Source organism: Trachypithecus francoisi, unplaced genomic scaffold, assembly GCF_009764315.1.
Source record: "Trachypithecus francoisi isolate TF-2019V2 unplaced genomic scaffold, Tfra_2.0 Lachesis_group7, whole genome shotgun sequence".
NCBI classification, from domain to species: Eukaryota; Metazoa; Chordata; class Mammalia; order Primates; family Cercopithecidae; genus Trachypithecus; species Trachypithecus francoisi.
The window spans coordinates 89,671,203-89,696,721 of record NW_022681472.1 but is presented as its reverse complement, the minus strand read 5'-3'; the positions used below and the strand labels follow the sequence as shown (position 1 = coordinate 89,696,721).

Genomic DNA, 25,519 nt, shown 5'->3' with positions numbered 1-25,519 from the left:
AAGCACTTGAAAATGGTTTAACTTTTATTTTAGCTTTGCAGTAATCATATATTAGAATTTTAGACCTTTTGTTCTCTATGCACTAGATAGATGAGAAAGCCAGACAAATTTTGCCTTTGTTCCAGGTCCTTTTGTTTAGTAAATGCTCTGGGCCAAACTCCAAGGATTCCTTACCCGAGGGACTTAATGTAGAAACGCAGCGCGTACGGTGCGGCACAGAGCATCCGGTAACCAAGAGTGTGAGCCTTGGTGTAGGGTGAAGTCCCTGGGGAATGTTTTAGAGCTGGTTGACCGACCAGATTAACTGCCCTGTATCTTTCCAAGAATGGCCCTTCTGGGGATGGCAGTATTCCCTTTATAGGCTGGGAGGGTCTCCTTCTCTGTGCTGGAGAGAGAGAGGAGGACAGGGGTGCTCTGGAAAGGCTTCCCAGGAAGGTTGGACAAGACTCCGTGATCAGTTGAATAGTAAGAAAGAAGGAAAAGTGAAAGATGGCTGTGGGTTTCTGTCTTTGATGACTAACTGATTTTGCAGAAAGATATGAGTCCAAAGTTTAAGGGGCCTATAGAACATCCCTGCGGAGATACCTGGAAGGCAGTTGAAAATTCCCATCTATGGTTCAGGAGAGAGGACCCAACAAAACATATAGATCCACCAATCAGCAATGCAAAAATGGTCATTGGAATCAGAGCAGAAGAACAAATCCAGCCCAAGACTAGCACGTTAGAAAGATCCAGCATTTGACATTAAGCCTGTGTTGCAGATCTCATAAATAAGTCTAGAAAGCTGAGCCATGGCAGAACCTGGTGACAGTGGCATGACGATGTCACACCTGCCACAGTGGGATAGGGCAGCCAGCCTAAGGAGATGGGATGGAGGAGCATGAGGTCTGAGCAGAAGGCACCCCCAGGAGTTGCTTGCTAGGAGATGGCAGAGGCCTGAGAAAGGGAGGTGACAGCATGAAGGCTGAAGGGGGAACTGCTCTTGGAGCAGGTGGTGGGCAAGGGGCCTACGAGGAAGGAGTATGACTTAGGCAGGGGGTGAGGTGGAAGATTTTCCTCTTCATTTTCTTCTTTTCCTCCCTCCTCTCTCTCTCTCTCTTTCTCTGTCTCCCTCTCTCCCTCTCCCCCCTCCCTTTCCTTCTCTCTCTCTCTCTTTTTTTTTTTTTTTTTTTGAGACGGAGTCTCGCTCTGTCGCCCAGCCTGGAGTGCAGTGGCCAGATCTCAGCTCACTACAAGCTCTGCCTTCCAGGTTTACGCCATTCTCCTGCCTCAGCCTCCCAAGTAGCTGGGACTACAGGTGCCCGCCACCTCGCCCGGCTAGTTTTTTGTATTTTTTAGTAGAGACGGGGTTTCACTGTGTTAGCCAGGATGGTCTCAATCTCCTGACCTCGTGATCCGCCCGTCTCGGCCTCCCAAAGTGCTGGGATTACAGGCTTGAGCCATCGCGCCCGGCCTCTCTCTCTCTTTCTCTGTCTCCCTCTATCCCTCTCCCCCTCTCCCTTTCCCTCTCTCTTTCTCTCCCTTCTCTCCCTCTCCCCCTGTCTTTCCTTGTCTCCCCTCTCTCCCTCTCTCCCTTCTCACTCTCCCTCTCCCCCTGTCTTTCCTTGTCTCCCCTCTCTCCCTCTCTCCCTTCTCTCTCTCCCTCTCCCTCCTCCTCCCCTTCTCCCTCTCTCCCATCTGCCTCTATGGGAAGACTGCATCCCAGTTTTATGCTTGAAGGGAAGAAACCATGAAAGAGGGACTGATCTAAGCTTCTAAGATGAGAGGACATTTTCTCTACTGTTGGTGTACTTCACATTCAGACATTTCTGTTGCTGGTTTAGCTCTTATAGGCAACAGTGATGAAAAGATTGATGAATTGGACAGTCAAGGAGTAAAGGTATTGTTTGAGGTCTTAATAGATGCAGTGGTACATCAGCTTCCAGATGCCCGGTAAGAATTGTGATAGAATTGCTGATAAAAATCAGTAAGACATGCTTTGCACGGCATTTTAGGTATCAGTTTATATGATACCATTTAATGCTCACAACAGCCTTATGACATGGGCATGATCCTCGTTTGCCTCATGTAAAGATCCATGCTAAGAGAAGTTTCACGACTTGCCTGAGGTTCTATCATTGGTCAAGGCCAGAGGTGTGGCTGGACTTGCTCCATCTGAGTCCCCTGCACCAGGCAGAGTGCTGCTCCCATTTTGGCTGCTGCATGCTCTTCTGCTGCTCCTGGGCTAGAAGGCTGCTGGGTCATCAAACAGGCCCTGAATGACCCTGGAGCACTGTCAGAATCATACAGCATGTGGATTACAGGGGCATGCTGGCAGCTCCTGACCAGGGGCCGTGGCATGGAATTTGGCAGTGATGGAGATGCACATCCATTGAGCAGCCAAAGACCAGGTCTCATTGAGCTTCCCCAGGGGCCCAGCAGGCGCCTCTTCCCCCAGCCCCACTATTTATGCAGCCTCCAAAGCATTGTGCCAGGGGAAAGACAAGGCTGCATGACTCATTTGTGGCCTCATCCCAAAAGTGCCTTGTCTTGACCAGGTGGGCATGAGAAATAGACTTTACCTGCTAGACTTCTCTAATGGTTGACACTTGCGTATGCCGGTGCTTGCAGGCAAATACTGCGGAGGAATTCATTTAGCTAAAGAAGCAAATACAGTGACGCATCACTGAATAGCAGGGATACGTTCTGAGAAATGCGTCCTTAAGCAAACTCTTAGTTGTAGAACATCATAGAATGGACTTACACAGATATAGAAGGTATAGCCTACTTGCGCTTGCAGGCTGTATGGTAGAACCTACTGCTGTGACCGCTGCTGTATGTGCAGTCTGAGGTTGAGTGAAACGTCATTATGTGACTCCTGACTGTATATCAGGGAACTAACTGTAATGAGAGCTACTTTTAATGTCATTCACTTAAAAAAAGATAGATTACTATATTTGCTTTTTTTGTCTTCTTCTTGAAGAAAAACTACATTCTGAGGTGGATGAAAACAGAAAAGAAGTAACAAAAGCAAATTCATTTAGTAGAGACAGCTCCTCCTCTGAGGCACCTTGTCTCGGTCCCTTGGTTGATCACCGCAGAGGCAGGTCTCAGCATTCTTGCCTTAGTGGTTTTCCCTAGAACATATCACAGGTGATGGGGCCTGCTCATCTTAGACCTTCTGGGTGTCAGATGCTCATCAGGTGGGAGCAGCAGCGAAGGCAGACATCTAGGGCCCACCTTCTCTAACGCCTCCTCATTGTCCCCACAGCCTTTCCGCTGTGCCCATTGCCATTACTCCTGCAACATATCTGGCTCTCTGAAGCGGCACTACAACAGGAAGCACCCCAACGAGGAGTATGCCAACGTGGGCACCGGGGAGCTGGCGGCGGAGGTGCTCATCCAGCAAGGTAGGCAAGGGGCCAGCAAGTTGGGGCCCTGCCTGCTTCCTTCTATACCAAGTCCCCCAGTGGGAAGAGCTGCTGCCGTCCTGCAGTTCAGTTCTCACACATAAATGTGCCAGTGATGTTCATTCTTCCTTGTCATCATTGTTGTCATCATCATCCTTATTGTTGTCAGCATTACTTCCTGCCTGGTTAGTATTGTAACAACCTTAGTGGAAGTCTAAAATGACAAGGGAAAATTCACCCAGATTCTACCACCCTCAGCAATGCTTATTTGTCAGCATTGCCTTCCATTCTTTGTCGGTGCATAAAGTTCGCAGAGATGAAAGTTCAGTTGTCTTTCTTTACTTCACATTAACAGGAACATTTTGTTTTTCTTTGGTACATTGTCTTCCTAATTATGACTTCTAAGGGCTTTTTGTAATTCAATATTGAGTGGAAACACCGACAATTCTGTTATTGAACATTGTGGGGTTTTGAGATTTTTTCTTTCTTTGCAGTTATAACTAATGCTATTGTAGGCATATTTATAGGTGAACTTTTTTGGATTATCTAAAAATATTTATTGAGTAAGCTTGTTACTTATTCATCCTGAAAAGAAAAAAAGGCATTCTAGAACATGTAAACTAATGAGAATTGATGAAAACCTCTTTTCATTTTAAATTATTACAACTTTGTGGGGTTTTTTGTTGTTTTATTTCAGTAAATAATCACATTCCCACTTGAGAGGGCTTAGCTTATGTGTTGTTACCATACAGAGAATTCTGTTGTATTTATATCTACACTTCAATAATTCAGCTAAAAAATGATTGCAGCACACTGTTTACTGCTCCTCTTTCCTAAGTCCTGTGACTATTTGAAGCTGAAGACAGATTTAGAAATCTGCCCCCAGTAAACAGAGATGTGGAATTGTAGACTGCTGCAGCTGGGGAGGCTTGGAGTTTTGTTTCAGCGTGAAGCTCCACTTGCTGTAATAGCCATGAAATGCATCTTAATGTAAAACAAATGAATTGACTCTATCCTTCAGCACTTTCAGTGACAGGGCTGATGCACGGAAATAGATGAGCAGCACAGAAGACTCAGGATAATTTTAAAGCCATCCATCTGGGGGTAATGGTGAGCTTGCGTCTTCGTTTTCTTAATGGCAGTTTTACGGAGCTGGGGAGCAGGATATGCCGTGGGGAGGGCCCTGGCTCCAATTTGCATTCTTCTTTTTTGGCTGCGCCATCTTGGGCAAGCTCTCAGGCCCTTCACCTGTAGAATGGAGTTCACAGCAGTCATCTTCCACGATGGTGGAGAGGATTAAATGAAAAAACACGTGCATGCAGTACATGTTCAGTCCTTGCTTTTGTATATTTTTTTCTGAACATATCTAGGACTTGTGGAGCCATCACATTATTTTTTATGACCCACGCCAGTGCCCCATGTCCAGGAATCACAGAGGGGAGAATAGATTGGCTTACAGCCCCAGTAAATAACTGGAGTTGCAGGTTAGGGATTCTTTTTCACATCCTTCACACTCTTGGGTTGGATTGCCAGGAAATAGATGTTTACTGTGGCTGTTGGGACAGGTGTGAGGATCTGAGTGATGATACCATCATTGCCCTGTGCTTCCAAACTTTCATCATTGCCTTGCGAAAAGTGTGCTGAGGTTGAACTGTTTCATGCCCTCAGTTTCCAGTTAACTTCCTAAGACTCTCTGTAATCAGTCGCCATTCCCTGACAGGAGCAGGGTTTTATATTTTATCTTTGCAGGGGTGCTTTTGGTTCCTCTTTCAGAGATACACATACACACACACACACGCACACACACCCAGATACATATTCACAGTTGTTCCTAGGCATCCATGGGGGATTGGTTCCAGGACCCTCCGCAGATACCACAATCCACAGATGGCTCAAGTCCGTTATATAAAATGGCGTAGTGTTTGGGTATAGCCTACACACATCCTCCTATGTACTTTAAATCATCTCCAGATTACTTATAATAATTTATACAATGTAAATGCCATGTGAGTAGTTATTATAGTTTGGTTTTTAATTTATGTTATTTTTGATTTTTGTATTGTTATTTTTTATTTATTTTTCCTGAATATTTTCAATCTGCAGTTGGTTGAACCCATGGATATGGTGGGCCATCTGTGCATATATATAGATGTATCATTTGCATATGCAAATGTACTTGTATACATATGTATATATATGTTTATCCCCCCATTCCCTTCAAGGGCCATGTTGAAGAAGGAGACAACCCAGTGTCTCTCGACTCTTAAGAGGCCTTGTGCCGCTGTGCTCTGGTAGGAGAACAGTCTCTGAAATCAGATGGCTGGTGGAGTATGAACACAGTTTAGAAATCTCAGAAGCACAAAGTTCACTTTGCTTTTATGTCTGGGAGAGGGGAGCAGAATGAAAGGAGAACATGAAACCAGATTCAGTTACTGTTTGGAAATATTGAATTGTTTGGAACCACTGCAATTTTTCATTTTCTTTTGATTAATTTCAAGTAACTCTCTCCATCCCCATTTGGTTTCATTTTCCTCTTCTCCCCCAAAACTATCTTTATACTTTATGATTTCATGTTTTGATATAGAGGAAGATGTCTTAAAATAACATCATAAAAAACACAAATAACATGTATTTTTCTCAGAAGGATTTTACAGTCTCCTTTAAACCACGCGCAGGGACCCCTTGTGTATCAGCTGTATTAAACAGTGTCACACTGTGATACGTGCAAAGCTATTGATTCCTAGGAAAGATCCTCCTGCCTGCCATGCCACAAGGATCCCAGGGAGGGGTTCAGTGCACAGTGCTGCAGAGGAGGTCAGGAAAATGGCCTAAAAGGAGCCGAGAGTTCCCACATCAGACACTTCTGTTCTTTGCAGGTTTCTAAAGGAAGGCACTATGGCATTCTCCATGGAGTTTGGGTGGTTTACCGTGTGTTCCCAAAGCTTGCTGGGAAGGATGGCTGCGTAGGCTCTTCCCAAGTAGGAGGGAGGGGAAACCTGACTTGCAGAATTTGCCGATTTCTGTCGTGTAAATATTTCTACCATGGCCAAGTTTAAACTGCTGACATGATGTCACTCAACATGGAGCTGGGGGATGTGTGCACATTTGGCTTATGAGCTTGCGTATCTTGGCTCCCACATACCTTTCATCCTGAGAGCACTGGGTGACATTGCCAGGTCTCTGCTACCAGGGCCTGTCTGGATGCACTGATCCCTCAGAACTCTGATACTTTGTAGTAATTAAGGTAGTACTGAGCACTATGTAGATATTGTACTCCTGGCTTATATTTTATGTGCATCTGATGCTTTGAAGACAGATTCCTCTTAGCCATCACTTATTCATTAATATGGATTTGAGGCATTCTCCCACACAAATGCACATTTCATGCTGTTTAAGGAAGAAATAGTTGTATTGCTTCAGTAGGCCTGCCCCTTTCCTCCTCTTAAAAGCTTTACGAATCTTTTGCTCACTCCTAGAGCATGTAGAAGGGTGAAAATGGGGTTTAGCGGGCTTTCCAATGGCTTCCAAGCCGTACCTCAAGTCTCTCTAGAGACTTGGAGTGAACATAGGCTTGGGAGTCAGATGGACCTGGGCTGGGATTTCTGATCACTGTGGACCTTGGGCCAGGTACTTAACCTCTCTGAATCTTGATTTATATACCTCCAAAGGGGAAGGCTCATAGCCTACCTCCATAGCAGTTGCAAAGATTAGATGTCATTCTCTAAGATTCCCAGAGAGTGCCAACAGTAAGTTCTTGATGAATGGCTCAAATCCACTATTACGTTTATCCACGTATTTCTACTTTGAGCGTGTATCTTCCCATCGCCTACAGTGGGCCTGGCACCATGCTAGACACTGGGACTCGGTGTCAAACAAGGCAATCATTGTTGGTATTATTGTTATTCCTACCCAGGTTGGGGACCAGGGCTAGGCAGCTCCTGCCAGAGCTCTGTATTTTAATTATAGCAGAAGGAATACATCCCCTTCAGCTATGGCCTGGAGCGGAGTTAGCTGCTTCTCCCAGGGGACTCTGTCCCCCAGTTTTAGAGAGTCATTGAAGTGTAAGGGTGGGTAACTGGAGCAAGAGAAAGCAGTAAGAGGAGAAGTGTTGAGGAGAAGTCTTAGTATTTGGCATCTGCTAGAATCTTTATGTTATTTTGAAGTGCTATATTAGAAAAGTGTAAGTATGTTTGCATGTGTACCTTGGATGTATATTCATATATGAGTTTTTTACACCCGATTCAGGGAAAATAGCATAGCAGGAAATCCAGAAACTGTGAGGTAACCCACAGGTGATGTATTTGATTTTTAGACATCTTAATTTTAAAATTGTTTTTATTAGGGCCCAGATTCAATAAGTTATTGGGCACATGCTTCTAGTGATGTGATATAATGCTGTGTTATTGATTATTATTTTACGTGTTAATTTATCTCTCACAATGGCCCTGTGAGCTTGGCATAATCATTCCTATTGTAAAATAAGGAAATGAAAGGAGTGCTAATAACTGACCTCAGGTCACACCAAGCGAGCAAGTGGCCAAGCCAAACCCTGTCTCCTGAGTCAATGTCTGTGCCTTGCCGCTCACATGTTTGATGTCCCCTAAAGTTTGTAGATGTTTGCACTTAGTAGAGAGGAGGAGAAGAAAGGGGAGGAGAAGGAAGAGGCATAGTCATCTCTTAAACAATTGGGCCACATTTGCTGGTGGTCATATAGTAGTTTGTGGAAAAGTCACACACATAGGTACTGTTTATTTTCTCTTATTTCTTCATCCCCAAGGCTAGTTGCTAATCTGACCGAAGACTGACTCTGGGACCTGTCTCTTTCCAAGCCCTTCCCTGTGATTATCCAGAGTGTCTCAGATCCCAAGATTTGGGGGCGTGTGTGAGGGGAGTGGGCGGATGGGAAGACCTCACTTACGCTCCTCTACCAAGTGTTTCTCATGGGGTTTGGGACCTCAGCTTGGCTAATAATAAAATGTACTTTGTTTCCTCCACTGCATTTTCCCTTTTGCTCTTCTTCTTGAGGATCCTGTGGGAAGAGGGGCTGGGATTTGAAACAGGATTCAGATAGTCCCAGGTAGGATCTAATATTGCATGCCCTGTCACCAGGAACCCTCCTCTGCAGTACTTGCATGTGACTTCCAGTTAATTTCTACCCTTAAGCATTTCCTAGCTCTGAACTGGGGCTCTGGCTGGGCCCTAGGACAGACACTGAGTTAAGAGACAATAGGAAGTGAAATGTCAACAAAGTTCTATTCCATATTTCACTTGTTAATCTGTGTAGTACAGTTATTCCATGTCCTGCTTTTATTCCTTATCCTTATCCGTATTCGTATCCATCAGTGCCTGTGTTAGTTGCCTGTAGCTACTGTAACAAGTCACCGCATACTTCGTGGTGGATTAAAACAACACAGATCTATTTTTTTTTTAAATTATACTTTATGTTCTAGGGTACATGCGCACAAAGTGCAGGTTTGTTACATATGTATACATGTGCCGTGTTGGTGTGCTGCACCCATTAACTCGTCATTTACATTAGGTGTATCTCCTAATGCTATCCCTCCCTCCCCACCCTGACCCCACAACAGGCACCGGTGTGTGATGTTCCAGCAACACAGATTTATTATCTTAGTTCTGAAGGTCAGAAGTCCAAAATGAGTCTCACCAAGTTAACATCAAAGTACTAACAAATACTCCTTCTGGAGACTCTAGGGGAGAATCCCTCTCCTAGAGGCTACCTACATTCCTTGCCTTGTGGCCCCCTCCTCTATCTTCAAAGCCAGAAATGGCCAGTGGAGCTTCTCTCAAACTGTTTGTGCTCTCTCCTGCCTTCTTCTTCTGATGACCTCTGTGATAGCATTAGGCCCACTCAGAGAAACCAGAATGACCTCCCCATCTCAAGATCCTGAACTGAATCACATCATTTTTGCCATGTAAGGTAACATAGTCACATGTTTTGGGGATTAGGATGTGGCTGTCTTCAGGGGCTCATTATTCTGCCTACTGCACTCAGTGTCTTTTTAAAGAATATGAACTTTAGTGCAGTGGTCCTCTCAAAGAAAAAAAAAAAAAAGAATATGAACTTTAGCATCTTCACCTTACTGGAAGAGAAAACCAAGACCCGAGAGTTTCAGCAAGCTTTGGCTCACCTGAGCAAGTGCTGGATTCAGGTCTTGTGACTGCCCAACCCAGTGTTGTATGCCATTCTGGGAGTTATATTATTGAAAATGAAATTGAATTTTCAATAACGTCAAGCACCGCAAAGGAGCAGAGATATTTTAATGCCTGAAATTCCTCCAGGATATATTGCATTCCAGAAAGAGCAAAGGATACCGTGATCAGTGTTTTTAAATTGCTCTTGAAATTCTATATTTTTCCTGGTTAATCAGTCTATGTGAGGAAACTGTGATTTGAGGACTCCTGGTTTTTATGGTGTGCACTTAATATCAGTGCCATGAGTAGATTCACCAAGTCTTCCGTTGACCTTTACTGTGCATTGCCTAATAATTTACTGAATTCAAATAGAAATTAATTTATCTTAGCTTTGATATCAATTAACTGGCATAGTTATACATTCAGTCTAGATTACATATTTTCATTTGTTGTTCTTTAATTAAAGTCACTGTGGCAAAGGCTGAAGTTTTAATTAATGTGGGGGCATTATCATATTAAGTTTAATTTAAACATAATATAAGAATGTTTTCCTCTCTGAATTAGTTTCCACTAAAGAGTACCCCAGAGGGAATCTTTAATTTCATTTTAAAGCCTAAGTTTAACCTTTAAAAGTTTGCCTTTGTTCATCATCACATATTAAGTCTTTATAGGAGAAGCAGCATCAGTTTAGCAAAAAAAAAAAAAAAAAAAAAAAAAAAAAAGTAGAGGTCCTCATACCTTAGAGGTTTTTAAAAGATGATTGAAGGAAAAGACATGATTTTATGTGATTTTAAAAAGCGATAACTAAGGAAGTTAAAAATGAAGTTTAATTATCCTCTGGACAAGAAAGAAGCTCGTTTGTTTTTGTGTGAAAAAAGAGCACAGTATGTTTGAGTTTCAGAAAATAAACATCCATCTGAGCTGTCTTTTCTGCAGAATGTTCTAGAATTTAAGAATTTGGTGTTTGTTGCCAGTCTTTCTACTGACAGTGGGTGCCTTCTGCCTCGGTGCCCTCCTGCGCCTCTACCAGAGTTGGGGTCTGGAAATAGTGGGCAGAGGTGCTGGGGTTGCATAGTGGCTGGCAGGTTGGCCTCTGCACTAGTGACTGTTTGGAAAATCACCCACCACCTCAGCTGATAGAACAGAAATCTTAATAATAGAACAGTGCTCTCTCTTGATTCCACTGACATGGAATTGATTTGGAGATTGAGCACATCCAAACTGCATCTGGGAGACGATTAAATGTGGGCCACATTCCTGTGAGGTTTATCTGGTATAATTTGTCCACACAACCTTGATATCAGGACAGAATTTCTCCATTTCTTCCCGAGTACCCTAATGAGCAATACATAAACATGGTAGCCTCAGATACACTCAGTGGTCAGCTCAGCTCTTTTGTTGCCTAAGTATAAGCATCTTAGTGGTTTGTTTAGCTCACATGTATATTGGGGAGGTGGGATACTTTGGGACATCACTGGACCTGCATGTCAGACATATAGAGGGGACTGTTTGTGAGGCTTTAGGACTCCACGCAGAGGATGAGGAGGCTGTACAGGGATTTGAGTTGGAGAGGTGCTTAGTAGAAGAACCAGGAGTGAGTGGTGTCATAGAAGCCCCAAAAGACTAGATCTTAACTTGATAATGTGGTCAGCATCGCCATATAATGCACAGAAGTCACACTGGACAATAGCAAAGCCTGGGGTTAAGGATGTGTGTTAGACTTAGATTCGGTTCTTAGCTTTGCAGTGTGACCTCAGAAGGGTTACTTCACCATCCCAAGCCTCTGTATAAATCAAGCTAAGCATGCCTGTGTCATTGGGCTATTGGGAAGAAACCATGACTTGATGTATGAGGAGCCTGATGCGTGGTAACTGCCCAGTTAGTGGAAGACGTTTGTTGTTAATTGTTATTAGTAGTATTGGTGGTGGTACTAGTGGTAAGATAAAGAGTGAAGAGTATTCATTGGATTAACCAACGAGGACATTAGCTGATCTTGACATGTGCAATGCCAGGAGAGAACTGAGTGCAGGAAGCAGCATGTTATGGTGTGAGGTAGGGCTTCTCACCCTCAGTACTGCTCACAATTGGGGCCAGGCCAGTGTTTGTTTTGGCGGCTGTGCTGTGTGTTGTAGGGTATTTAGCAGCACCCCTGGCCTCTACCCACTGGATGCCTTAGGCACCCCCCAGTTGTGACAACCAAAAGTTCCTCCATACATTGCCTGTCTGGGAGGAAGATTGCCCATAGTTTAGAACCACTGGACTAAGTAATGAAGAGAGACAGGGAAGCAATTACTTCATATTATTTTTCTAGTTTAGATTTATAATCTTAATTTCAGTAATTATTTTGAATAGGGCAGTTACTCTCCCATGGAATAAAATTTGAAAGATGGAGGAGACGTGAATGCTGTCCTCCACCACTTGCATCCCAGCCTGTTGTCCACCCCAGGCATCACTAACGGCACCTCTTTCTGGTGAGTTCTTGGAAGTGGAGACTCCACAGAATCCTGGCTGTGAAGGAAAGGGGAAGATAGGGCAGCACCGAGGCAGGCCCCTGGATAACACCAAACACACTTACTTGGTGAGGGAACAGATGTGTACAGAGGGGAGGTGCAGAAGTCCAAGGACAGCAGGGGGATGGTTGGAGATGGAGCTAAAGAAAGAAGAGGATTTGCCAAGACCCAGGGTCAGTGATGCAAGACAGAGTGATTGAGGAGAAGCTAGATGCCAGGTGCTACAGCTTGAACAGCGAATAAGTGGATGATGCCCCTAAAGTCCCCGCTCTAGGAAGGTGCCACTTTAGAAGGGAGGAAGGACAATGAAGACGTGTAGGAAAGATGATAATACAATGTCAGACTGACAATTTGATGGCAGTAGGGAAATCCTACTGATGGCTCTGTGTGTTTGGTGGGGCTGCTTTTGCTAGAAGTCCCAGGAGGGCCTTTCTGAAGAGGTGGTGCTTAAAGAGGAGGAGAATCTTGGGGAAGAGTTTGTGAACCAGGAGGCACAGCAGGTGTCCCAGGAAGGGAATGAACTTGGTCAGTGCAAAAGACAGAGAAGGGAGAGAATGAGGAAGAGAGGGAGGGAGGTGGGACTCGCAAGCCACAGGGAGGAGTCAGGATTTTACTGTAGGTGAGACAGAAGACCATTGGAAGGGTTTGTACCTCTAAGGCTGTAATCTAGTCTGTGTTTTCAAAAGACCATGTTGTGTGCTGGGTGGGAAGCGGACCAGCAGTGGAGGACAGACAATAGCTGCTGAGAGAGCACTTAGGAGATGGTTGCTCCTATCTGTGCAGAACCCTGCAGTGGCAAGGCCAGGAGGTGTGGGAGGCACTGGGATGCACAGTCCTGTCTACCTGTGGGGAGGCATCCCAGGCTGGAGTTCGGCACAGGAGTCTGGGCTGGAGCTACAAATAGGAAAGTCATTAGTTTGTGGATAATATATGCCCTGGGCAGGAGGAAGAGCCTGAAGGATGTCTGGATACCCAGCCTAGGGGACACGGGACAGAGTAGGAGGGTGCAGCCACCCAGCCATGGGACAAGGAAAGCAGAAAGGTGTGGAGGTGTGGAGGAACAGAGTGTCCAGTGGAGTGGTACTTGCACCCATGCAGGGTTTCAAAACTTGAGAGGCTTTTAAAAAACTTCAGGATGATGGAGGAATCTTAAACTGCTTGTTGTAGAAAGGGGCATTGAGTCTAACAGGGCTGAGCATCAGTGCTCTAGAAGGAGGAGAAAGGGGTCTTGGAAGACAGAGGGGAACTCTTACTCACAACTGGCATCAGGCCAGGCCTAGGCAGGTGCAGAGGGACAGAAATGTATAGTACAAGAAGGTCTGGAAAGTTCTTACCTGATATTCTCATTATGAAGCAGGAAACAAGAGCTGAGGATGAGATTGAAAGAGGAAGTCGACAATAATGTAGGGGACTTAATGAGATGGATGGGGAATTGCAGTTCTTCTTCTGGATAATTGAACAGAGTTGACTAGGGAAATACTTGAGGTTGGAAGTGTGGCCATAAGAATACATATGGCTTTGTGATTTGCTTCAGCATCCCAGGATCAGAGCAGGGAGGGCTGGGGCTTGGATCAATGCCGGACTGTGGATTTGCCAGGCAGGTTTGAGAGAAAGAGAAGTGGCTGAGGACTTTGAGGACTTTGCCAATAAAAGTTGTAAATTTTGGGCTCTGGAATGTGCTCTGGAGAGGGGAGCAGAGTTAGGGATAGGTTGAGAGAAAATGGGAGGGGATGCAAACTGAAGCTCCTCCAGAAATCGAAGAATAATGATAGTGAAAGTAAGAGAGGGCCAGAGGGCCGATAGTCGTCAGAGTGGGATGCTTGGATTTAGCCCCGTGGGTGGCGCTGAATAATCATATGCATGACTGAATGAAACTCCACAGATTGTGAAACGGTAGGGAAGGTTCTTGGCCTTAAAGTCAACGGATATTGCAGTATCTAAGTGGAGAGGGCCAGGTGCCAAATTGTCTGATGGGTCTGGCACTGTGGGTAGCAGGGACAGGATGGGGAAATGCCCCTATTCTACCATGGAGGTGGCATTGCCGCCCTGCCTGGGCTTGGCATCCTCCTTACCTGGGGCTCAAGAGCATGAGCAGCCTCCACCTGAGAGGCCTTAGAGGAGAGTGTGGTCAAAGAAAGAGAGGGAAGCAGTGCACTCTCTGACAAGGTGCATGCTGGGGATTTTGTTGGCCAGGAGGTCTGAGATTCCGGGATGCTGCAGAAGCACTGGCATAGAGGAGAGACCATGCGGACCATAGAGAAGACATGGCAGAGAAGGACGGGAGGCCAGAGTTTGCGACTAGGGAATGACTGCTGGAATCGGGTAGCCCACAGTTCCAGGCAGCTGTGGTGTTGGGGATGTTGGTGAGAGGGCTCATTCCCCTGGCCCAGCTCAAGGTAGCGGCCCGGTGGTGCCAGCAGTCAGCCTAGCTCCGGCCAGTAGACTAGAGGCCTGGCCTCAGCACTACGCTTGGTCTCCCGAGCCTGGGATTTGCTTCTGAAGGCACAATCTGTTCAAAGAGACTTTTGTCTAGGCTGCAGTTTAGTTGCTGCTTCTAATATAATTGTAGAAAGATATTCTTTTGTGTGACTCTCCAGTTTTGGGGTTTTTTTTTAAACCTAGAGTTGTACATTCTCTTAATTAAAGCATCTAAACACTTCCTGGACCATGTGTAAAATTTAATCAGTTCAATAAATAATGACATTTCAGGATGTGACCAGCTTTTAAATTTGTTCTTTACTGGGAAATTCGCATGGGAATTTATGCCAGTGACTTAGCTTCTGATGTGAAGGAGACTGAGAATCTGGCTCCTGGTCTTAGTGTTTTGGGACAAAAGAGATTAAGAAAAGCAGACACTCCCTTTCCGTTGTTCTTGTTTTCTAAATTATTTGTTATTTACAAGTGAAAAAAAAAATGAAAGAATGATTTAAGCTACTTATTCACTGGCCAAGGGAATTATGTTAGTTATCTTAGTTCTCTCTGGCGTTTAAACTGTTGGGCACATATTGGCTGTCTGCAAAAGCTTATTCAACAAATAAAAAAAGTACATTAAGTTTTAAAATCTCTGCCTTGAAAAACATACACTGTTGCTATTGTGTTCCAATACTAAGGTAAGCTTGAATTGAATATAAGTGCTGGAGACAAAATAATACTTACTAGATTTGAGGCATTTGAATAGAAGGAGGAACTGTTGCATTTTTATGTATTATGAACACATTTTTTTTTAACCTCTGTCTGTGCTTTCAGGTGGTTTGAAGTGTCCCGTTTGCAGCTTTGTGTATGGCACCAAATGGGAGTTCAATAGGCACTTGAAGAACAAACATGGCTTGAAGGTGGTGGAAATTGATGGAGACCCCAAGTGGGAGGTAATTTTTTTAAGTGTGGTATTAATCTTGACATTTCTAAACACAAATGACAAGCCGGGCCAGCCCAAATACTGGGCACGGACAGTCATTCCTCAGAACATTAGATTTTCTGGTTGGGAAACTTCTGAAACGTTTTCAAACTATGTCTCGTGTCTGAGGGGTATAACTGGGTAAGATCTGGGCCAAGCCTGTGAATTCTTGTTCTGGGTTGAATTTAGGCTCTTTTGTGAAAGTTTGTATTAACCTTGACACTTTTACTTACGTTATTCACAAATCCAGAGTTTCAGATGTTGCATCTGAAAGAGTGGAAGGCAAGGATTCCATTGTATTGCCATCCTCACTGAGAGAATTGGAAAAGGCTCCATTTCCGGATTCTAGGCTCTGCTCTCCTTCTGTGGAGATCTCATGCTCCCAGTTGCTTTTTTGTTTTTGTTTTTGTTTTCTTTTTCCCTTAGGAGTTGGAACCATTCGCCTGCTGAAAACACACCTTCATTGTAAGAGCCAATAACCATCTCTCTTTTCAGATACTAGGTATCACCACCACGGACTAATTGCAGTTACCTAAGGCAGGGTTTCTCAGACTCAGCGCGCTGTCGACATTTTGGTCTGGACAATCCTTTGTTGTGGAAGGCTGTCCTGTGCCCTGCAGGCTGTTTAGCTGCATTTCTGGCCTCTTCCCACTAGTTAATAGTAGCATCATCCCCCCAACCCCATCCCCTGTTGAGATACTGAAAAATGTCTCCAGACATTGCCAATGTTCAGCATTTCCTGGGGGTAAAAATCACCCTCATTTTATCTAAGGACTTTACAGAGCATCCAATGGTTAGGAAAAAAATATGAAAAAAATAATACATCATGATATTGTGGGGATTGTTCTGGAATGCAAGGGACAAGTGGTCTCATGGAAAGGTAACATGTTAACATCCATTATAATATGAAACAGTCACCTTCATAGATGCAGAAAAGGCATTTGACAAAATTCAGTGTTCACTGATGAAAAAGAGTAAATAAAATTTGATGGATACATCCTTAGTTGAAAAAGAAAAATGTGTGTCACCCAAACACCAGCATCTCACTTCATTGGGAAACGCTAGAGTGTTTCCACTGAAGTCAGAAGCAGACAAGAGTGCCCAGTGGCTCTGCTGTTCTTTAACAGCGTGTGGAGGCATCAGTCAGTGTGGCTAGACCAGGCAAAGCATATGGAGAACTAGAACTGGAAGGAAAGAAATAAAAGTATCTCTCTATGCATGTAAAATGATGATATTTTCAGAAAATCCAAAAGAATGAATGAAAAGCTAATACAAACAAAAAGGAGATTAAAAGTCAATATACAACAGTTAGTTATAGATACATGTACACCTGCACATATGAATGTGTATACACATATGTGTAAATATAAGAATATGTATATGCTAATATATGCACACATACATACATACATAAAATCAGTTACAATGGAAATAAAACCCCCATTTGATACAGGAAACAAAATCAAGATAAATCTAGGCATAAACCTTATAAAAATGTCCAAAGTGTAAATATGGGAAACTATAAAACACTCTTGAAAGAGACATAAACCTAGAGTTGAACAAATTTGTGGGAATATTCAATATCATAAAGATGTTAATTCCCCTGAAGGTAATTTATACAATAATTTATCAATGTAATATGATCTGTTACATATTACATGTAATCTAAATACCGTTAGATTTTTTTCTGGAGCTAATCAAGTTGATTTCTAAAGTTCATTTGGAAGAATAAGTAGAATTAGCTAGGGAAACCCTTGGGAATAACAACCATAAGAGGAGAATCCTACCAAATATTAAAACATATTGTGAAATCTCTCTAACTAAGACAGTGTGCATGAATAGATGGTCTAATGGAATAGAACAGAAAATTTAGAATAGACTCAATGACATGGAAATTTAGTATATGATAAAGATGGTGTCTCAAGTTGGTAAGAGAAAGGTGGGCTTTTTGATAAGTGATATAGGATAACTAAATAGCTATCTGAAAAAAGATAAAATTGAATCTGTTTATTATAACATATAAAGTTATATGAGACAAATTCCAAAAAGATAAGATATTTAAATGTAGAAACAATAATATTTTACAAATACTAGAAGAAAACATAAGTGAATTCATCTATAAACTGAGAGTGTGGAGACCTTTTGTAACTATAATTCAAAATCCAGACTCAATAAGGAAAAAGGCTTTAAAAAAATTGACTGCATAGAAAAACTTTAAAAGTCTTATGGAAAAGAGCTCATAAGTAAAAAGAATGATAAAAATATTTTTTGTCACATAGAAAAAATTAATATCTTTATCAAAGGCCTATAAAAAATAGTAATAAGAAAGATCAACCCATTAGAAAAATGAACAAGAGATAAGAAAGGTTCAGGGAAAAGGAAATGTAAATAACCTTGAATAACTGAGAACATGATCAGCCTCACATGTAGGGAAAGAAATTTTCATTAAAATTAGCCCGAGATGGAATTTCTCACCTACTAGCTTGATAGAGATCCAAAAGTTTGACGTTATCTCTGCTGGAAAGGCTGTGGGGAAATCTGCTCTCATATGTTGCTGGTGGGAATGTAAAATGGCCCAACCCGATGAAGGGAGTAGCAATATGTAACAAAATTACATGTGCATTTATTTATCCATTAACTCAATAATCCCACTGTTCAGAAACCATCCCAAAGTTTCATTGGGACACTATGTGTCCATACTGACATAAATAAATGGTTGAATAAGTAAATGTGGGAGAAGGGACTATGTATTTCCCCCCAAAAATAATGATTAATAAATGTAGAAGGAATGAAGGAAATAGAAAATTGCTATTAGAATACCACAGGAACAATCCTAGCAGGTGAGATCCATTAATGAGTGCTAAAGTTAGTAGGCAAAAGTTTAAGGAGAAATGAGATACTCACATAAACTCTGGATATCTCCTTCAAAATATTTATTAATTACAAAAGGCAAAAATAGGAGCTTTACAGTGGAGGCACCACCTTCACCAAGCAATAGAGGTTGGCGTCAGCAGTAGTGAAGCACGCTGACATCAGTAATGAAGCATGCTGATACGACGTGATCAGATGAGAAGACACTTCGTCTCATGGTATTCTTAACTAAAATCTTCTACGGCAGTCTAATTATCAGAAACCATTGGACAAATCCAAATGATGTGTGTGGTCAAATACCTCATCTGTACTCCTCAGAAGTGTCAGGGTCATGAAAGAAAAGGAAAGTGAGGAACTTTCACAGCCAGGAGGAGACAGTGGAAGCAGGATGGCTAAATGTGCTGTGGGATGCATGATTAGATCCTGGAACAGAGGAAAGACGTTAATGAGAAAACCGGAGGAATCTGGAGAAAGCCTGTTGTTTAATTAGTAATAGTGTCCCAATGTTAATTTCTTGTTTTGATCATTGTGCCATGATTACGAAAGATGTTAAGATTAGGGGAGGCTGGGTAAAGGGTCTCCAGGAACTCTGTTGCAGCTCTTTACATCTTTGGAACTCTTGTGTAAGTCTAAAATTATTTCAAAGTAAAGTAGTTACAAAAAATAAGAAATGGAGTCACTATATGTAGGGAAAGGAGGCAGAGAGCAAGATGGAAGGGATGGGGAGAAGCTAAATTTCTCAGAATACCCTGCTGTGTAGATTTGACTCTGATTATATAAAATATTGTAAAAGTATTTTATATAATAGTAAAAACAAAATTTAACTTAAAAAGCAAGTCTTAAACATTGTGAGTAAAATGAAATAAATGATTCTAACTGTATATCAAATTGGTGACCTAACTACATGGAGAGGAACAATTTCAAGAGATTTCAAAACAGTTGTTTGATGGGGATGTAACTAACCTAAGGGCAAAACAGACTGCACAAACTGCAGTTTTCAAGTATTCTGTCGTTGGTAGTAGGGATGATACTGTGATTCTGAGGCTGTTACTAGTGTTTAATAATGACAGTGAAACACATAAAATATGTTTAATTCTCTAAGTTTATAATGATATTTGGAAAAAACAACTTAATCACCTTTGTAGAATGTTAGAGAATCAACTCTTTATTTTGAAAATCGGTAAATTAAGACCAAGAATCAAGCAATTGTTCTATCTTTATTTTTTAGTTTTTTTGAGAGGTAGGGTGTAGCTACCCAGGCTGACATGCCTTGGAGCCTCCCTTCATAGCTCACTGCAGCCTCGAACTCCTGGGCTCAAGCAATTCTCTTACCTCAGGAGACAGTAGATAGTCCTCTCTACTGTCTTCCAAGTAGATAGGACTGTAGGCAAGCACCACTATGCCTGGCTAATTTTTTGAAAAAAATTTTTAAATAGGGACAGGATTTCTCTTTATTGCCTAGGCTGGTCTCAAACTCCTGGCCTCAAGTGATCTTCCCACCCTGACTTCCCAAAATGCTGGGAATACAAGCATGAGCGACCATACCCAGCCCTATTCTACCTTTAAAAACAAAACAAAACAGAACAAAACAAAACCCTGTGTAAACATAACCAAACATTGATGAGGGAAGTTTTTTCTTTTGAAATATTTCAACTAACCCATGAAAAAGAAGAATATTACCATGTTGCAACCTTCTAGTGGTGTCATGGGTTTAACAATGATCATCAGTTACTGCTGACATTACATAAAAGAGACCACCATCCAAAGCATGTCTCCTGAAAGAACTGCCCAATATCACCCATGCAGCATTCTTGGCAAAAAGGGAACCTGAATCTACTTAAACTTTTGTATTTATATCCGATGACCGATTCACAGAAAACACCATGGATGGAGGAACATTGGTCAATTCCATGGTGATGCAATCAGCGAAACTTAGATTGCTGACAGCTCTGTAAGACAAAACCCCTGCTGTCTTCAACAGATAACTACAAGAGGAGAAAAGCCAGAAATGGAGGAAGAGCATATGGGTTTTAAGTCTTATGAGACACATTAATCAGTTCTAGTGTGTGAACCTCATTTAGATTTGATTTGAACAAACCTAAAAAATGAGGTAATTGGGGAAATTTAAACATTGTCTAGACCTTTGATGATATTAAGGATTTATTGTAAAGTTTTTGAGTGCAACAGGAGCATTGTAGTTCTTTTTTGGATGAGTTTTATTTTTTAGAGATACAGTATGAAATATTTATAGGGGAAATAATTATTTCAGGATTTGCTTCAGAATAATCCTAGGGCAGGGCATGGAGTATGTGGGAACATAGTCCAAGAAAGTCTGGCCATGATTCAACCCTACAGAATAGGAGAAAATTTTTGCCGTCTATCCATCTGACAAAAGGCTAATATCCAGAATCTCAAGGAACTTAAACAAATTTACAAGAAAAAAACAACCCCATCAAAAAGTGGGCAAAGGTTATGAACACATACTTCTCAAAAGAAGACATTTGTGTTGCTAACAAACATATGAAAAAAAGCTCATCATCAGTGGTCATTAGAGAAATGCAAATCAAAACCACAATGAGATACCATCTCATGCCAATTAGCATGGTGATCATTAAAACATCAGGAAACAACAGATGGTGGAGAGGATGTGGAGAAATAGGAATGCTTTTACACTGTTGATGGGAGTGTAAATTAGTTTACCCATTGTGGAAGACAGTATGGTGATTCCTCAAGGATCTAGAACCAGAAATACCATTTGACCCAGCAATCCCATTACTGGGCATATACCCAAAGGATTATAAATAATTGTACTATAAAGACACATGAACACACGTGTGTTTATGGCAGCACTATTCATAATAGCAAAGACTTGGAACCAATCCAAATGCCCATCAATGATAGACTGGATAAAGAAAATGCGGTACACATGCACCGTGGAATACTATGCAGCCATAAAAAAGGATGAGTTCATATCCTTTGCAGGGACATGGGTGAAGCTGAAAACCATCATTCTCAGCAAATTAACACAGGAACAGAAAACCAAACACCACATGTTCTCACTCATAAATGGGAGTTGAACAATGAGAACACATGGACACAGGAAGGGGAACGTCACACACCAGGACCTGTTGGGGTAGGGGGCTAGGGGAGGGACAGCATTAGGAGAAACACCTAATGTAGATGATGGGTTGATGGGTACAGCAAACCGCCATGGCACATGTATACCTATGTAACAAACCTGCATGTTCTGCACATGTACCCCAGAACTTAAAATTAAAAAAGGAAAGACTTGCCATGATTGATAATTGCTGAAATTGGTTAATGGATGCATGGAAGTTTATTAGACCCGTCCCTCTGCTTTTGTGTGTTTAAAATTTTTTTTTTATAAAAATTCTTTTAAAAAGAGTTTTGGAGTCTGACAGACTTAACTTTGAATCCTCTGTCACATATAAACTTCTTGCCCTTGAGCCATTGTTTAACCCTCGTGGCTTAGTGTTCTCGTCTGTACAGTAGGCTAATAATCCCTGAGAGCTCAGAAGCACTGAGAGAAACCATGTGTAAAATGCTGAGGCCTGAATGAGCCCCCTGGAGGCCCTCAGAAAATGGCAGCTGCTATGATTATTGCAGATGTTGATGATGATCACTGTTGCATCTTCTTCTATGCAAAAACAATTAATCACCTAGTGTTTCAAGTATTAATACATACTGGAAGAATTTACTCTTCATTAACAAAATAGACACTTGAATGTCAATTACCGACGTAAAACTCAATCCATCTTGTCAGTCGGTGCTTTTATAAATGCATGCAGTGATGCCCCATCTCCACTGAAGGCCTCACTTCCAGCAGATGCTAGCATCTTATGCAGAGCCGTGAGCACAACAGAAATAGTTGACATAAAGCCAGGTAGTTGACTCCATACTCATCTCCAGAAGATGGTGAGCAGCCAGGAAGCTGTCATGCAGTGGTCACCAGTGGAGTGACAAGCCTCCTCTTCCAGCAATGTGTGTGTCACCTGGCTCCCAGGAATGCCTTGCAACAAGCACCACCCTTCCTGACAGCAATTATGACATGCTTTCCCCAGAATGAGGAGAAACCTTTCAGGCTGCATGCTGTCCTTTCACAGGCTCAGGCATTGCCTGAATCTACTGGCGGCTAATCTGTTGCCTCATGGTACTGAGAACAAAATATTCTTCTTTTTGTTCATTAATGCATTCATTGAATATTTTTGGGGTGTCTACTGTATGTCAGGATGGAAACGCCTAAACGGACTTGGCCGGTTGGCTGTGAAGAAATATATGCTATTCTGAACCTCTATGTCATTTACTGATATGTGCTTATAGAGCATAACTTGACTCCTGTACGTTTTGTCTGAAGTCCTTCTTTTTGTTCTTCTTGATTGGTGACATTAATGCATCCATCCTTATAGTTTTGCTTGCACTCTCCGTCCCTTCCAGAAAGAGATAATTATTAACATCTAGTTCTATACAAATTCTGTTCCACCTCTTCTCTCTTTGAGGCACGAGGTACCTGTGAATGCCACTTTAACTCCTCCTGCCCTCACAAGTCCTGATTTTGTGCAAATACATTTCTTGTAGTCAGTTTTGTTTCTTACACCTTCATGTACGAATAAGAATGGCATGACTGGGCGTGGTGGCTCACACTTTGGGAGGCTGAGGTGGGTGGATCACAAGGTCAGGAGGTGGAGACCGTCCTGGCCAACATGGTGAAACCCTGTCTCTACTAAAAATACAAAAATTAGCTGGGTGTGGTGGTGCATGCCTGTAATCCCAGCTACTCGGGAGGCTGAGGCAGGAGAATCGCTTGAACTCAGGAGGTGGAGCTTGCAATGAGCCGAGATCACGCCACTGCACTCCAGCCTGGGTGACAGAGCGAGACTCCATCTCAAAAAAAAAAAAAAAAACAATGGCACAAATAGCTAAGATTTGCTGAACTTTTACTCTGCCAGGACCTACGCTCTCCATGTGCTGTGTAATCACTGGTTCTCTCCCTTCCACCATCAGCTGCCCTGTGACTGTGCCCCTTCCTCTGTTGGCCACATGGCACCCAATCCCCAGGGTAAGGCGCAGATCAGAGGTAGTGTTGGTAGCAGCAAGAGGAAACAGAGGAGCCGTTAGCAGAGCGTATGCAAGAATATCTGAGCTGGTCAAATCTCTAATTGTGAACAGCATACATAAACTGTTTCCCACCGCAAAAATGTACAGCAGGGGCTTTTTACCAAAACTGGTTTTTAAAGATCTTGATCCTCACAGAGAAATTTTCTCTTTGGGAAGTATATTTATGGGAGCAACTGGTTCCTCAGGGGTGCCAGGTAAATGAGATGTTGCAATGTATTGCTTTCTTGTATGTATTTGTTCTATCTTAATACATTATCTTGGAACTTCTGGGCAACAGTCGATCTTTTAGGAGATGACTTAGATATTATGTTTTTATTTAGACAGCAACAGAAGCTCCTGAGGAGCCCTCCACCCAGTATCTCCACATCACAGAGGCCGAAGAAGATGCTCAAGGGACACAGGCAGCAGTGGCCGCGCTCCAGGACCTGAGATACACCTCTGAGAGTGGTGAGGACACCTGCTCTTCCTTTGCCATCTCAGACATGCTGAATGAACGCATTTGCAGATGAATGATGTCCATCAGGTGATCTACTTCCGAATCCCTGACCCAGCGTTCAGACTGCAGAAGCAGCCTCATTGTCAGGCACCAGAGATCTCTGCCTCCAGAAATGCTCTAGAAGAAAGCCAAAGCAGAGAGGAGGCCTTAGAACAGGACTGCAAGATTCCCCCGCATCTTATCACATTTAATTCTCAGAACAGCCTTGTGAGGGGAGGAGATCTGATTATTCTCACTTCATGGATGCGGAAGGTTGCTTTTCATTGTTAATGGTTGGCTAATAGTTAATGGTTGTTAGTGGTTGGCTGAAGGTCACCCACTTCAGGATGTTGGAGCTCATCCTGGAATCTAGGTCTCCTAACTTCTTGTCGTGGCATCGTCCCATTCCATGATTCCTCAGGGACATCTCCTGCACGGCCTACAGGGGCCAGGCAGGCAGTGGCAGGAGGTGGTGTGGGCTCAGTGGGTGGTAGAGAGTGGCAGAGACTCTGGCGTGCGGGGGTTCACTTTGCAGACCTGCAAGGCCAGGTCGCTCATTCTCCAAGTCCTTCCCAAAAGGCACAGTCAGGATTTTTACATCAAATGTCATGATTTTCAAATGTTAGATCAATTCTAAAAAAAACCAAGCCACTGTACCAGCCTAGTGGCAGTTGGGGCATTATGCTAGAAAACAGTTTTTCTTGATCTGTTTTTAAAAGATGAGCAGAACACAAGTTGATGTTTCATACCACAGCCCTGTACAAGGGCAGAGGTCAAGCAGGTTGGGTTAAAGAGGAAGCATTAGGTGAAATGCAATGGTGATAGGAAATAGGAGTTAGGAAGACACCATTTTTCCCCAGTTCTTAAACCCCCAAACTCCAGATTGTAAGGAAGCTGCACAGAAAACTCCTGTGGGCCAGTTGGCTTAGGGAAGATTAATTGGCAGGGCTGTGTTCACTGCCTGCTGAGCTGCAGGGAATTTGGGAGGCAGCACCTCCACTTCTGCAGACGGGAGAGTCGAGGCCCAGGCTGTTAAACATGGCTCTCAGCATTGAGGTCCTGTCAGAACTTGAGTTTCCTTCAGGACTTGAGTTTCCTTCCATGATCCAGTGACATCAGTGATTGCTCAGGACCTGCAAGATGTAGCCCATCTGTCTTCATCCCCTATGAGCACACACACAGGCACACAGGCACACACCCCCCCCACACACACAGGCACACACGCACACACACCCCCCCGACACACACACACGCACACACGCACACAACACCCCGACACACACACAGGCACACACGCGCACACACACCCCCCCGACACACACAGGCTCACACGCACACACACCCCCCCGACACACACAGGCTCACACGCACCCCCCCTGACACACACACAGGCTCACACGCACACACACCCCCCCGACACACACACAGGCATACACACACACACACCCCGACACACACACACACACGCACACACCCCCCCGACACACACACAGGCTCACACGCACACACCCCCCCGACACACACACAGGCACACACGCACCCCCCCGACACACACACACACGCACACACACACCCCCCCGACACACACACA

General features: G+C 43.2%; 1 protein-coding gene across 3 annotated transcripts in view; it reads left to right on the top strand.

Moving 5' to 3' along the window:
- ZFAT (zinc finger and AT-hook domain containing) overlaps positions 1-25,519 on the top strand; it is a 236,298-nt gene that overhangs the window by 175,135 nt on the left and 35,644 nt on the right. For all 3 annotated transcript variants that reach the window (XR_004435171.1, XM_033202303.1, XM_033202302.1), the window contains 3 exons: positions 3,251-3,389; positions 15,299-15,417; positions 23,774-23,900. Coding sequence is in view for 2 of the 3 variants with exons in the window: in XM_033202303.1 (XP_033058194.1) it covers positions 3,251-3,389; positions 15,299-15,417; positions 23,774-23,900 (385 nt within the window). In the remaining variant the exon portion in view is untranslated. The remainder of the gene's footprint in view (positions 1-3,250; positions 3,390-15,298; positions 15,418-23,773; positions 23,901-25,519) is intronic.